Source organism: Anomaloglossus baeobatrachus, chromosome 1, assembly GCF_048569485.1.
Source record: "Anomaloglossus baeobatrachus isolate aAnoBae1 chromosome 1, aAnoBae1.hap1, whole genome shotgun sequence".
Lineage (NCBI taxonomy): Eukaryota > Metazoa > Chordata > Amphibia > Anura > Aromobatidae > Anomaloglossus > Anomaloglossus baeobatrachus.
In genome coordinates, this window is record NC_134353.1 from 771,346,002 (window position 1) to 771,362,116 (window position 16,115).

The following is a 16,115-nucleotide window of genomic DNA, read 5'->3' on the forward strand; positions in this document are numbered from 1 at the left end:
TGGAAGGTGAACCTGCTGCCAAGTCTGAGATCCAGAGCACTCTGGAAGGGGTTTTCTTCAAGGATATCTCTGTACTTGGCCGCATTCATCTTTCCTTCAAATGTAACTGTTACATCTCGTGGCTCTCCTGAGGCAAGGACTGAGGCAGTCTCCCATTCCTTGCCTGCCACGAGCACTCCTGCTCAGCAGCGCCGAAGGTCTGCCAGACTGCGCAGTGTGCAGGAGATACCTTCTCAGAGAGGCAGCAGAAGGGTGACACCTAGTGGTTCTCCTGTTACAAGGAGTGAAGCGGTCTCCCATTCCTGGCCTGCCGCAGACTCTCCTGCTCAGCGGCCCAGAAGGTCTGCGAGGCTGCGCAATGTGCAGAGGTTTACTGCTCAGGGAAGCAGTGAGATTCCCGTTATCTCTGCACATTGTGAGACCGAGGATCCCGCCTCTATTTCCCAGAGGCAGGAGGGTGAGCATGTGCAATGCGTGGTGGGTCCTGATTCGCTCACTGACGTCACACGGCTTGATGACAAGGCTGGTGACGTGGTGAATCCTGACTGGCCAGGCTGGGACGTCGTGGACCCTGATTGGGTCAAGTCCGTCATCTCCGCCTCGCGCCCGCCCTCGGGTGGAGCTGCACCTCCTTAAAAGCTCCTCCTGCCATCATGGCGGCGCGCGACCGTCCTTCTATGTTTGGATGTCTGGCAGCGTGCTGCCACGCCACTGCTCAGGCATTACTGTCTCTTGTGGGCTTGGCCCTTGCTGCTCCGGCAGTACCTCATTTGCAGGCCGTGTTCCTGCCTTGCTGCTCCGGCAGCATCCCCTTCAACAGGCCGTGTTCCTGTCCCAGGTGAGCTCCTCGAGTCTCCACCGGACTCACCTGGTTATTGAAAGCACACGTGCGTGGGCACCTCTGTGCTACCCTCGTGCCATATTCTCGTGACTTCCACTGGCACACGTGCGTGGGCACCTCTGTGCTTCCCCGTGCAACAGGTACACCGAGCCGTGAGATCCGTGCCATACAACCCTCACGGGTTAGGGCAGATCGGTGTACATAGATCATCTGTGACATTCCAGACGATCGCTAGCAGCAACCCGCTCAGTCTTCACCCACCATAGCGGCGGTCCCTTACACCGCACAGTGGACCTTGACCGGCGGAAGCTGTCCATTTCCCATCTTGGCACGCTTCCCCGGGTCCCCCTCGTAACATTACGGTCGCGCCAAAGGTCTGGCTATGGCTGAAGAGCAGCAGCAGTTGCTGCGTTATGTGCAGCAGTTGGAGTCACGATTGGCAGCAGTGGAGCAGTCTTCCTCCGATAAGACTACTCTGACGACAGTCGCCACCCAGGCGGCTACCCAGGCTGTGCTATTGGGTGGAAGGTCTCCTCGCCTTGCGCTTCCAGAGCGCTTTAGCGGCAACAGCTCTGAGTGCCGTGGTTTTATAAACCAGGTTACCACCTACTTAAAGCTGTCCGCGACTCTTTACGCTACCGAGAAGGCGAAGGTAGCCTTCGTCCAGTCCCTGCTCACAGGGAGAGCGCTGAAGTGGTCCACGCCGTTGTGGGAGCGCGGAGATCGGGTGGTGAATAACTTACCAGCTTATCTTGGGGCCATGAGAATGGTGTTCCTCGGGCCTCAAGTCACCCACGACTCCGCACTGCGCCTCCTACGACTTCGGCAAGGGTCCGCTTCAGTCGGGGACTTTGCGGTACACTTTAGGACACTTGCCGCAGAGCTAGACTGGCCGGATAAGGTCCTTGTCCCTGTGTTTTGGGAGGGCCTGGCAGGGTTTGTCAAAGACGCACTGGCCACGCGTGAGGTGCCTGCCACTTTAGAGTCCTTGATTCAGGTTGCCTCTCGCATAGGCATCCGCCAGGCGGAGCGAAGGCTCGAGGTCTCTTCAGCACCCACGTCTTCTCGGCCTAAAAAGCGTCTGCCTCCCGTCTTCCATCAGACAGGTCTCCCAGCCAGTCCTGTAGGCGACTCCGTGGAGTCAATGGAGGTGTCCAAGGTGGTCTCCTCTGCCCCAGGTTCTCGGTCTTGTGTCATCTGCTTTTCCTGTGGGCAGAGGGGACACATAGCTACCCGATGTCCCAAAACCGTTGGGAAAAGACTGCGTCTAGTTTCTATCAGAGGGGGGACTCTAGACGCTACCTCTCCCTCTAGGTTGACTATCAGCGCCCAGTTGCAGTTCGGCACTACTCTCTTCTCTGCCCTGGCTTGCTTGGACTCAGGCGCTGAAGGCAATTTCATCTCGACCTCCCTGACAACCCGATACTCAGTTCCCCTGGTTCTGTTGCCCAAGCCACTCAGGGTTCGGGTAGTCGACGGGTCCATACTACTCGATCCTATCACCCAGATCACCATCCCTCTCAGGATGGATGTACCACCGGGACACCATGAGCAGGTGTCCTTCCTGGTGCTTCCAGGGGGGACGGATGAGATCCTACTGGGCCTTCCCTGGTTGAGACAGCATGCTCCTATACTCAACTGGGCAACAGGGGAGATCTCATCCTGGGCAGGATCCTGTAGAGAGCACCTCGTGACTACCGAACCACCCGCTACCATTAGGTCGGTAGGGTCCTCAGGGAATACAGAGGGGCCGGGTTTACCGACACCTTATGAGGCCTACAGGGATGTCTTTTCAAAAAGGGCGGCAGATACTCTTCCTCCCCACCGGCCATATGATTGCCGAATAGACCTGAAGCCAGGCTCCGAGCCCCCTAGGGGCAGAGTGTATCCACTCTCTGCGCCAGAGACGGAGGCTATGTCCAAATATATTCAGGACAGCCTGGCGAAGTGGTTCATTCGCAAGTCTATTTCACCGGCTGGTGCAGGGTTCTTTTTTGTGCAGAAGAAGGAAGGGGATCTGCGCCCCTGTATCGATTACAGGGGATTAAATGCAATCACGATCAAGAACAAATACCCTTTGCCCCTCATTACTGAGCTATTTGATCGATTCCGCGGGGCAAAGTTCTTCACAAAGCTGGATCTACGCGGGGCGTATAATCTAGTGCGAGTCCGAAAGGGCGATGAGTGGAAGACCGCCTTTAACACCAGGGACGGTCACTACGAGTATCTAGTAATGCCCTTCGGACTCTGCAATGCCCCCGCTGTATTTCAAGACTTTGTGAATGACATTTTCCGGGATTTGTATCTTTCCGTGGTTGCATACCTGGATGACATTCTTATCTTCTCCCCCGATCTTACCACCCATCGGAGGGATGTCATCCGAGTACTTAAGAGGCTCCGTACCCATTCGCTATATGCTAAGCTGGAAAAGTGCGTTTTTGAACGGGAATCCTTGCCGTTCCTGGGGTACATAGTGTCCAGTCAGGGGTTAGCAATGGATCCGGGGAAGTTGGAGACAGTGATGAACTGGCCTGAGCCCCGCTCGCTGAAGGCGATCCAGCGATTCTTGGGGTTTATCAATTATTATCGCCAGTTCATTCCCAACTTCTCGACGGTGGCAGCACCCATCATTGCCCTTACCCGCAAGGGCGCTAATCCCAAAGCATGGACACGAGAAACGGTAGAGGCATTTCACACTCTCAAAACTCACTTCTCCAGAGCTCCCATCCTTCATCGTCCAGACATCTCCAAACCCTTCCTACTGGAGGTAGACGCCTCTTCGGTCGGTGCAGGTGCAGTCCTGTACCAGAAAAACGAACGAGGAAGGAAGCATCCTTGTTTCTTTTTCTCCAAGACCTTTTCTCCGGCCGAGAGGAACTACTCCATAGGGGATAGGGAGTTACTGGCGATGAAACTAGCATTCCAGGAATGGCGGCATCTCCTGGAGGGTGCGAAGCATCCATTTGAGGTATTTTCTGACCACAAAAACCTCACATACCTCCAGACAGCACAACGCCTGAACCCAAGGCAGGCCCGTTGGTCTTTATTCTTCTCCCGGTTCCGCTTTATTATCCGCCACCTGGCCGGTGAGAAGAACGTACGGGCCGATGCCTTGTCACGTTGTATGGTTGTGTTGGAGGAGGACGAGGAGGAGCCTCGTCTTATACTACCCCCGGACAGCTTGAGGATGGTCACTCCCACTTCTTTGGACCAGGTGCCACCTGGCAAGACCCTCGTTCCCCCTGAACTACGGAACGAGGTGCTATCGTGGGCCCATGCCTCCAAGGTTGGGGGTCACTTCGGGGTCAAAAGGACCAGAGACCTGGTGACCAGGCATTATTGGTGGCCGAGACTACCCCAGGACATACAGGAGTATGTGGGAGCCTGTATGTTGTGTGCTCGGAATAAGCCGTCCCGGCAGAGACCGGCAGGTCTTCTTCACCCACTGCCAGTGCCGGATCGTCCCTGGGAAGTGGTAGGGATGGACTTCCTGGGAGATCTGCCCAAGTCAGCAGGGCACAAGGTCGTATGGGTCATCACGGACCACTTCTCTAAAATGGTCCACTTGGTGCCTCTCCCACGACTCCCGACATCACGTGCTCTTGCCACCTTGTTCATTCGGCATGTATTTAGGTTGCATGGCATGCCTGACAAGGTGGTGAGCGACCGGGGTCCCCAGTTCGCGTCTCGCTTCTGGAGAGAGCTCTGTAAGCTCCTGCAGATAGAGCTGAACATCTCCTCCGCATACCATCCCAAGACCAATGGACTAGTGGAGAGGACTAATCAGACCTTGGTAACTTACCTCCGCCATTTTATATCCGCGCACCACGACAACTGGGCTAACCTCCTTCCTTGGGCCGAATTTGCCATTAACAATTCGGTCCATGAATCCTCTGGCCAGACTCCGTTCCTACTCAATAACGGACAACATCCCAGAATCCCGGTTCCGATGCCCATTACGTCACCCGATACTAGAGTGGAGGATTGGGCGACCAAGGCCCGGGAGATCTGGGATGACACCCAAGAGGCTCTTAAAAGGGCTAAAGACCGGATGGTGACAACGGCTGATGTTCGCCGCCGCCCTACACCATCCTTCGCCCCTGGTGACCTAGTATGGCTGTCCTCTAAGAATGTTAACCTACGGGTACAGGCAGCCAAATTCGCCCCTGGGTATCTGGGTCCGTTTAAAGTACTACAGCAGGTAAACCCAGTGGCAGTGTATGTAAGGGAGAAAAAAAATGAACTTTTTTCAATTTACCAAATGGCTGCAAGGAATCAAAGATTGAAAAATTTAAAGGGATCTGAATACTTTCCATACCCACTGTATGCTTTAATTATGCAGTCATGGTCGAAAGTGTTGTGACCCTTGAAATTGTTCCAGAAATTTTTTATTTCCATTTACTGTAAAAACACAAAAAAAACAGAAGAAAAAAGGCAAATCACATATACAAAACTCCATAAATGGGCCAGGCGAAATTCTTGTGACTCCTAACTTAATATTTGGCTGCACACCCTTTGGAATAAATAACTACAATTAATCGCTTCCTATAACTGTAAACAAACCTCTTACACCTCTCAACTGTCTTCTTTTGCAAACTGCTCTAGGTGTTCAATGGGATTTAGATCTGAACTCATTGCTGGTCACTTCAGAACTGTCCAGTGCTTTGTTTCTATTTATTTCTGGGTCCTTCTTGAAGTATGTTTTGGATCATTGTCCTGCTGGAAAACCCATGGACGTAGGACACAAACCCATCTTTCTGACACTGGGCACTAAATTGTGACCCAAAATCCTTTGGTAATCTTCAGATTTCATGATGCCTTGCACACACTCAATGCACCCAGTGCCAGAGGCAGCAAAACAACACCAAAAAAATCATTTAACCTTCATCATACTTGACTGTACGTACTATGTTTTTTTCTTTGTAGGCCTCATTCCTTTTTTGGTAAATGATGTGCTTTACTAAAAAAAGCTCTATGTTGGTCTCATAAGTCCACAAGTCACTTTCCAAGAAGGCTTTTTTTACTCATGTACATTTTGGCGAACTGTAGTCTAGCTTTTTTTTGTCACTGTGTCAGCACTTGGGTCCTCTTGGGTCTCCTGCCATAGCATTTAATTTAATTCAAATGTCGGCGGATAGTTTGCACTGACACGGAACCTGCAGAACAGCTTTAATAATATTGGAATTTGAATGGAGCTGCTTATTCACCGTTCGGACTGTCTTGTGTTGCAATGTTTCATCAATTTTTCTCTGCCATCCACAACCAGGCAGATTAGCTACAATACCATGGGTTGTAAACTTCTTGATTATGTAGTGCACTGTGGACAAAGGAACATCAAGATTTCTGGAGATGGACTTGTACCTTTGAGATTGTTGATATTTTTCATCAAATTTCCAAGATTTGTGTGAAACTATGTCCATTTTGCCTTTTTTATTTGTTTTCCTCCAATACACACAAAGTAAATCATCATGTATATGACAAAACATATGTAATTGCAATAATTTAATTGGTGAAATACTTCATTTTCTGGAACAATTTTAGGGCAAGTTCACACAGTGCGTTTTTCGAGGCGTTTTTGCGCATTTTTCAGGGGCGTTTTTGCTCAGAAAACTGCATGACTTTGCTTCCCCAGCAAAGTCTATGAGTTTTCATTTTTGCTGTCTGCACACAGCGTTTTTTTTTAGCTGCGTTTTTGTGGTGCCCACAAAAACGCAGCATGTCAACTATTTTTGCGTTTTTTACTGCATTTTCCACCCATTGAGTTCAATGAGATGTTCAAAAACGCAATGTAAACAGCAAATTGCAAATATAGCTGCGTTTTAGTGTGTTTTTTTTACTAAAAACGCAGCTATAAACGCAAGGGGTGGGTAGTAAAGTGACATGTACAGGAAGAGAATTCCTTCTGTCAGTAAACACAGAAGCGTGAATCCTCCCGGTACCGCCACCGCTGCTTCCATTTCCCGCCCAGTGCCATGTCCGCTCCCATGCAGGAGGTGGAAGCGGCTGCTAAATCAAAAGTGAACAGTAGAAAAATGTCATACTCACCTGTCTGCAGACTCCCGGTGCCATGTCCGCTCCCAGCTCCTCTTCCCGGTCCCGCCACCCCCGCTCCAGCTGTGTTCCGGCTCCCAGGCGCGTCCGATAGCTGCATGACCTGGCCGTGAGGACCTGGCAGTAATTACCTGATGCGGTCACCTGACGCGTCAGCTGATCGTAAGTCTCGCGGTGACGCCGGATTTTACCGCCGAGTGACTGATTCCCCAGCGCTTGCAGTCAGTTCATGACAGCTGCAGACAGGCCGGGGTGATCTCCGGAGTTCAGGTGAGAGCAGCGGAGATTAGCCCGGGATGTCTGAGCTGTCATGAACTGAACGGCAAGTACCGAGGAATCAGTCACTCGGCGCTCGCTGTAAAGTCCAAGCTGCACACCAGAGCTCAGGTGAGAGCTCCGGAGTGCAGTGCAGGTACCTGAATCCAGGCCTGACATTACTGGAGATTCCTCCGGTAGCCAGTCCGACGCTGCACAGAAGTGTTTTTTGTTTTTTTTTTTGCACTGATGCATCAGCTGATTGTATAAAAGCCGTTTATACAATAAGCTGCTGTCTCATGTGATTCAGGCCTTGAACCTGACACATCATCTGATCGCTTTGCCTTCCAGCAAACCGATCAGATAATATTGGATCCGGATTGGACGGCGCGGGACCCTTGAGCCAGGATTACTGCGGAGGGGGGTTCTTTAATTAAAAAAAGATGGAGTCACTAATTGTGTTGTTTTATTTCTAATAAAAATATTTTTCTGTGTTGTGTTTTTTTTTTTTATCTTTACTAGAAATTCATGGTGGCCATGTCTAATATTGGCGTGACACCATGAATTTCGGGCTTAGGGCCAGCTGATAATACACAGCTAGCCCTAACCCCATTATTACCCAGCGAGCCACCCGGCATCAGGGCAGCTGGAAGAGTTGGATACAGCGCCAGAAGATGGCGCTTCTATGAAAGCGCCATTTTCTGGGGTAGCTGCGGACTGCAATTTGCAGCGGGGGTGCCCAGAAAGCTTGGGCACCCTGCATTGCGGATTCCAATCCCCAGCTGCCTAGTTGTACCTGGCTGGACACAAAAATTAGGCGAAGCCCACGTCATTTTTTTTTTTAAATTATTTCATGAAATTCATGAAATAGTAATAAAAAAAAAATGGCTTCCCTGTATTTTTGGTTCCCAGCCGGGTACAAATAGACAGCTGGGGGTTGGGGGCAGCCCATACCTGCCTGCTTGTAGCATACAAAAATATGGCGAAGCCCACGTCATTTTTTTTGTTTGGGGGGGCAAAGAAATCCTGCATACAGTCCTGGAAGGAGGATGCTGAACCTTGTAGTTCGACAGCTGCTGTCTGCTCTCCTGCATACACTATTGGATGGAGGATGCTGAGCCTTGTAGTTCTGCAGCTGCTGTCTGCTCTCCTGCATCCACTAGTGGATGGAGTATGCTGAGCCTTTTAGGTCTGCTCCCCCTGACTCTCCCTCCAGAATACAGTCCTGGATGGAGCATGCTGAGCCTTGTAGTTCTGGAAGAAGGAAATGATATCAGACCTTTTTTTTTTTTCAACAATCTTTAATGGCAATGTTCACTGATAAAAAAAACGCAGAAAAACACAGCCAAAAAACGCACCAAAACGGAGTAAAAACGCATGCGTTTTTCATGCGTTTTTTTAAAGACGCTGCGTTTCTGTGCATTTTTAGAGCTAAAAATTGCACAAAAATGCAGCGTCAAAAAAACACAGTGTGTGCACATAGCCTTAAGTGCGCCAACACTTTTGGCCATGTCTCTGTCTACTCTTGAGTAGATATTAGAATTTTATGCTTACACTATTAGCACATTATAAGCAATATGTGAGTAGGAGGGATTTAGGAATTTTTCAAAGCAATATACTGTAAAGTAAATACTTACCATGTTGAGAATTGTAAGAATAAATTTCCTAGTTGCCTCTGATCCATGGTAGGAAACCATTGCTGGGTCAGCAACCACCACAGTTTCTATGTTGTATTCTTGGTTTTGCTTGAATGAGTATCGTTTTCCTCTTCCTGTTGCAGTTCTTTTATAGGTTTTTGTCCTTCTTTTATCTAGGAAATAAATAGAAAAATAGTAAATAGCTATAGCATAAATTATGTGCAATATATCTTATTTAATCAGTTTAGGACAAGACACATTTACAGATGTTTTCATATATGCGCTTTTTAAAGGCTCTAAAAAATATTTCCTGCTCAAATATATAAATATTTTTTTTTCTCTTCTTTTTGTAATTACATGGATCTAAAGTTTTAAGTCATTATTATTATTGTCAGGAAAAAGGTTAAAAAAATAGAAAATACATATTTAAAAAAAAAGTCAATCATAAATTACCTCAAAAATATTAAATTGCATTCTTTTGTCAGTATAAATAACTTTTATATATATTGGACATATTGGACATATTTTGTTTTCAAAACAGTGATTTACGCTCACAGTATTTATATTTTATAGTTTTTCTTTTATCTATTTTTTCTCAGCTTTTTTTCTGTATTTAAATAATCATTTCTTTTGTACATTGTGCAATAACTTAAAATATTGTATTTTTTATAATAGCTTTTAATTTTTTTGTACTTTTTCAATTTTTGTAATTGGATTTGTTGTTATTGAGCACTTTGCAACTGTTTTTATTATACATTTTGTGAGACTATTTTTGCCCTAATTTTTGTTTTTTATCAATTACATTAATAAAATTGATTATATTTTATTTATTTGTTTGTCATTTTTTTCTGTAATACCTTATTCTGTGTTTTGGGTCCGGTGGTCATTATGGTGTTGGTGTAATCACACCCCTGAGCACATATACGGTAGGTTTATTCCCATTATTACTTACATTTTTGTGATGTAGGGGTTTTTTTTGCTTGTACTTTCTTTATATAACTTCAGTATGTAGCAGAGGCGGAATTGTCGTTGGACGTCGCGGTGTGGATTACGTCGGACCTTGGTGTTTTTGGGGGTTAATAAATTAAAGAAAGAAGGTGTTTTTTAATGCAGCATTTTTCTCTGTGTTTTGTGTTTATTTCTTTTGACTTACAGGGTTAATAATGGGGGGACTCATGGACCCCCAACCATTACTAATCCAGGGTTTAGTGGCAGCTGTGGTTTGTCAGCTATCATTAATCCCTTATATTACTCCGATTGCCAACACATCTGGGCAATTGAGATGAGCCAGATAAAGTGCCAGAATGGTGTCATCTAATGGATGCGATAATTCTGGGTGGCTGAGGGCTGCTATTTTTAGACTGGAATCTCAATACCCATGGGCCTACCAAGCCTGAGAAATCCAGGCCCCAGCTGTCAGCTTTATCTTGGCTAAGAATCAAAATTAGGGGGGACTGCATGTGGTTTTCTTAAATTATTTATTTAAATAATTTACATAAATCTGCATGTGGTTTTTTGTATTTTTATACACAGCCAAGATAACTACAGCCTGTAGCCATCTGTCTTATCAGCACTGGATATCAATATACGATTCACCCTACTTTTTTTATTTTTTATACACTCAATAGGGGACCCAGACAGCCTTTGTGAGTGCAACCAATCAGAGACTCTAGCATGTCGGCAGTTTGACTGCAGCCAATTCCAAATGCTGTCACAGATGGTGGGCAGGGGAAGCAATGAATATGTATGAGATATAATGTGCAGACACAGAAGCAGTGTGACAGCTGCATGGGAGGCTCGGTAAGTTTAATTCTGCTGCTTTAATATCTATTTCCATTTTTTTAACTGTTTAAAAAACAAAATTGATGAGAGTGGCCAAATCAGAAAAGTATCCCGTAGAAGTCCATGCTCAGGGTCCGGGCATGGTCAGTAGGTGTCTGCCCCCGAACTTTACAGTTCACCCATCACTAGTGCTATTCCTTTATACAATATAATTTTCTTCAAAACTGTATGGCAAAGGTGAGGCGTACTAAGAAAAAATGCATGGTGCTGAAATGTCTGCACCAGATTTAACAACCAAATTTGCAACTCCAGTAAGAAAATTGCACCGAAAAAGCGACAAAACCGGCTTTGTGCATTTTTTGCCAAGAGGTACAGATTTGATGCTGTAAATGTTACACTGTATTTCTGCACCCAATCTACATCTCCTGGCAAAAAATTACATCATTCCATATTTTGTAGTGATGCTTTTTTTGCCATATTACAGCAACAAATCTGCATCTCTTGGCAATAAAACACAGTCTTCTGCCAGGTGATGCAGGTCTGTGAACTCAGTGAGAGTTCATTGAGGTCACCTGTGGTCACCTTACCTGCAATCACAGTTGGAGGGCCTTGGGAACCTCCAGCTGTGACCGCAACTAACCTGAGTGACATCACCACTGATCACGCGGCTCAATCATTCTAATCCTGAAACTCACAATGTTCGGTCATGTTCCTTGATCACACAATGTGCCTTCAGTAACGTAGCAAAGCTGGAATCGTCGTGGGACCTCATAGTGTGGATTACATTGGACATGGGTGGTTTGGGGGTTAATAAATTGGTGAAAGAGGGTCCTTTTTAGTCTTTTATTTCAAATAAAGGATTTTTGGGGTGTTTGTGTTTATTTCTTTTCACTTACAGATTAGCAATGGGGTCCATTGATGCCTCCTATCACTAATCCAAGGCTTAGTGGCAGCTATGAGCTGACATTAACCCCTTATGACTCCAATTACCACCGCACCAGGGCAATAGTGAAGAGCAGGATAAAGCACTGGGACTGTCCCATCTAATAGATGCGGCAATCCTGAACAGCTTCAGAATGCTATTTTTGGGCTGGGGGGCTCCCAATAAGCACCGGTACGCCCAGACTGAAAATAACAGCCCCCAGCTGTCAGACTTTATCTTGGCTTGGTATCAAAATTGGGGGGAACCACATGCCATTTTTTTTAAATTATTTATTTAAATAATTTTAAAAAATGTTCCTCTTGTTTTAATTCACAGCCAAGAAAAGCACACGGCTGGGGGCTGCAGCCTGTAGCCGTGGGCTTTATGTGTGCTTGTACCAATAGATGGGGTGGACCATACGCCAATTGTTTTATTTATTTATCACAATTATAAGGAGACAGACAGCAAGTGTGATTCCAACCAATCACAGATGCTGTCTCAGAGAGTGGGGGCGTGGTCCAATGGCAGCCAATCAGAGATGCTGATGGAACGGGAAATCAGTGAACATGCATTAGTTATAATCGGCGGACCCGGAAGTAATGCTGCTGACACGGGGAGACTTGGTAAATCTGTGCTGCTTTAACCCTTTTTTATTTAAATTCGTTTACAGCCCCCCACACCCTTTTACAACACATTCCTTTTGAATCCCATTGAATTTAATAGGCTTGGCTAGGATCGACGATCGGATTGCTTAGGATCATCAATCCGTTAATGATCTCAGGCGGGATCGGCGATCCTTAACCAACCGATCCTTGGCAGGATTGCTCATCTCTACATATCAATAAATTTATGCATGCACATATATATTTTTCTTACCAACATCTAGTGAAAAATTCACATCAATAGCACCTATACAAGTATTTTTACTTAGAAAATTAGTGATGTGTTCAGTGCATATTTTACCCACTATAATTTTGTGTAGTTAGATAGATTGCTCCTACTCTGCATATATATACTGTATATGTGTATATATATATACATATATATATATATATATATATATATATATATATATATATATATATATATATATATATATATAAATGTTATGATGAACAATCAACAAGTGGGACACAATTACGAAGTTGAACAAAATGTATTGCTTATTTTAAACTTTTGTAAAAAAGCATAAACTGAAAATTGGGTCGTGCAATATTATTTGGGCCCTTTACTTTCAGTGCAGCAAACTCATTCCAGAAGTTCATTGAGGATCTCTGAATGATCCAATGTTGTCCTAACTGACTGATGATGATAAATATAAGCCACCTGTGTGTAATCTAGTCTCCGTATAAATTCACCTGCTCTGTAATAGTCTCAGTGTTCTGTTTAAAGCACAGAGAGCATCATGAAGACCAAGGAACACAACAGGCAGGTCTGTGATACTGTTGTGGAGAAGTTTAAAACCGTATTTGGTTACAAAAAGATTTCCACAACTTTAAACATCCCAAGAAGCACTGTGCAACTGATAATATTGAAATAGAAGGAGTATCATACCACTGCAAATCTACCAAGACCCGGCCGTCCCTCAAAAATTTCATCTCAAAGAGAAGACTGATCAGAGTTGCAGCCAAGAGGCCCCTGATCACTCTGGATGAACTAAAGAGATCTACAGCTGAGATGGGAGAGTGTGTCCATAGGACAACAATCAGTCGTACAATGCACAAATCTTATGGAAGAGTGGCAAGAAGAAAGCCATTTCTCAAAGACATCCAAAAAAAGTGTTGTTTAAAGTTTGCCACAAGCCACCTGGGAGACACACCAAACATGTGGAAGAAGATGCTCTGGTCAGACGAAACCAAAATCGAACTTTTTGGGCACAATGCCAAATGATATGTTTGGCGTAAAAGCAACACAGCTCATCACCCTGAACACACCATCCCCACTGTCAAACATGGTGGTGGCAGCATTATGGTTTGGGCCTGCTTTGCTTCAGCAGGGACAGGGAAGATGGTTAAAATTGATGGGAAGATGGATGGAGCCAACTACAGGACCATTCTTGAAGAAAACCTGTTGGAGTCTGCAAAAAACCTGAGACTGGGACGGAGATTTGTCTTTTAACAAGACAATGATCCAAAACATAAAGCAAAATCTATAATGGAATGGTTCACAAATAAACGTATCCAGGTGTTAAAATGGCCAAGTCAAAGTCCAGACCTGAATCCAATCGAGAATCTATGGAAAGAGCTGAAAACGGCTGTTCACAAATGCTCTCCATCAAACCTCACTCAGCTCGAGCTGTTTGCAAAGGAAGAATGGGCAAGAATTTCAGTCTCTCGATGTGCAAAACTGATAGAGATATACCCCAAGAAACTTACAGCTGTAATCGCAGCAAAAGGTGGTGCTACAAAGTATTAACTTAGAGGGGTTTAAAATAAGCAATAAATTTCGCTCAACTTCACAATTGTGTCCCACTTGTTGTTGATTCTTCCCCATAAAATTAATTTTTTTTATCTTTATATTTGAAGCCTGAAATGTGGGAAAAGGTTGAAAAATTCAAAGGGGCCAAATACTTTCGCAAGGCACTGTATATATATATATATATATATATATATATATATATATATATATAATGTAAACCTTCATGGGCAGGGTCCTTTCTCCTTCTGTACCAATCTGTTTTGTATTGTTCATGATCATTGTACTTGTTTTTTTAGGTATACCCCTTTTCACTTGTAAAGCACCATGGAATAAATGGTGCTATGATAGTAATAGTAATAATAATAGTAATAATAATAATAATAATAATAATAATAATGGGCGCACGGTGGCTAAGTGATTAGCACTACAGCCTTGCAGCGCTGGGGTCCTGGGTTCGAATTACACCAAGGACAACATCTGCAAGGAGTTTGTATGTTCTCCCCGTGTTTGCGTGGGTTTTCTCCGGATTCTCCGGTTTCCTCACACACTCCAAAGACATACAGATAGGGAATTTAGATTGTGAGCCCCAATGGGGATAGTGTTCCTGATGTATGTGTGCCACCCCCGTGCCAGCAGCCGATGCTGCTCGGATCTAGACCCACTGCGTGGCTCGAGGGATCCTCCGGACCCGGGGGTCACGTGGACATGCCGAATGAAAAGGGGGATGTAGTTGTACGGCCTGGACCGTATTTGGTTCGTGACGCCACCCATGGTGTGTGGTGAAGTGGGACACCACCGCTGCTGTTGTGGGATACCCAGGGGAAGTGTAATGGCAGCCGGATGTTAACCCCTCCGTGGGTAGGGATGGTTTCCCCGGGGCCCAGTGTCTCTGTGCAGGGTATGGCAATGGCAGGGGCTCGTGTGCCCGGATGTAGCAGGGGATGGTTGGTTACTCATGAGCAAATGAATCACACGAGTCTTTTGGTAAACCAAGGTGCTGGTGGCTGGCCGCCGCGGCCAGTTGTACTCCGGTCCCCCACCCGGGCTGGTGGTCGCTGTCTCTTCCTCTGAACCGGTTATGGTTGTGTGTTTGGACTTCCTGGTGTGGAACACGGGAGTCCGCTCCCAGCTTTCTGTGTGCCTGAGGAGCCGTGCCCGCTGACGCTGACCCGTGGGATCTATGGGCCCTGGCGGTAGCCCTATCCCTCTTTGTGGATGGTTGTCTGTCTGTGGAACTTTGGTTGGGACAGGACCTATAATCCTGCCCTCAATCGGTTGATTAGCTAGGCCGTTGATTTCAGTCCTGGCTTCAGGGTCCGAGTACCCCGTCTGTGCACGGTTTCCGGTCGGGTCTCCGGTGTCGGTACCGGTGGGCTCCAACCCTGCTCCAGTCCTCCTCGGATCTGCCGAGCCATCTTCTCGTCTCCTGCTGACGGAGACCACCGTCTGCCACCTAGCCAAGGTACCAGGGCTCCGACCCTGGCACCATTCAACTTGAAGTTCGCCTCCGCTGGAGCTACACCTAGCTCCAGCCCACACTCCTCTCAACTTGAACTAAAACTTATCTAATTGTTTTTCCCTCCCTGGGCTGTCTAGACCCCTAAGTGGGCGTTTCCCAACCACCTGGTCCCACCCACTGGTGTGCCTGTCTTGCCCTAAGGGGTGGTGACTAGGGTTTCAGGTAGGCTGTGTGTGACCTAGGTGAGAGAAGGTGTTATGCGGGGGCCTATGTGTGACTACTTGGTTTTGCCAGGGCGTCACATTTGTAAAGCACTGCGGAATATATTAGCGCTATATAAAAATTAAGATTTATTTTTTATTTATTTTTATAAAAAATATACATTGTATATATGATGAACAAAAGGGTGATTCAGTGGCCTAGTATGTCTCTTGATCCCAACCTAATCAAACACCTAGGGAGAAATTTGAAGAGACAAGTTGAGCATCACTTTCCATTCCGCATCAAGGCTATAAAACACGTTCTTTAAGAATGGAAAAATATAGATGTTGCAATCTGTTTGTAACGTCTTCATTCCATGCCTAGAAGACTTGGTGCTGTCCTTAAAAGTTAGAGAGGTCATACAAAATACTAGATGTAGTAGTTTTGATATGGGTGTATTCTTTCTGCATCAATTAATTTTAGTAAGACTGAACATTTTCTAGTGAAAGTCTTAGTAAAGGGGGCTTTACACGCTACGACATCGCTAAT

At 45.9% G+C, this 16,115-nt stretch overlaps 1 protein-coding gene across 1 annotated transcript in view; it reads right to left on the bottom strand.

Moving 5' to 3' along the window:
* Nucleotides 1–16,115, bottom strand: part of ADAMTS19 (ADAM metallopeptidase with thrombospondin type 1 motif 19) — a 422,212-nt gene that overhangs the window by 316,922 nt on the left and 89,175 nt on the right. Inside the window, exon 5 of the mRNA XM_075341865.1 lies at nt 8,785–8,957. Within this exon, the coding sequence (XP_075197980.1) occupies nt 8,785–8,957 (173 nt within the window). The remainder of the gene's footprint in view (nt 1–8,784; nt 8,958–16,115) is intronic.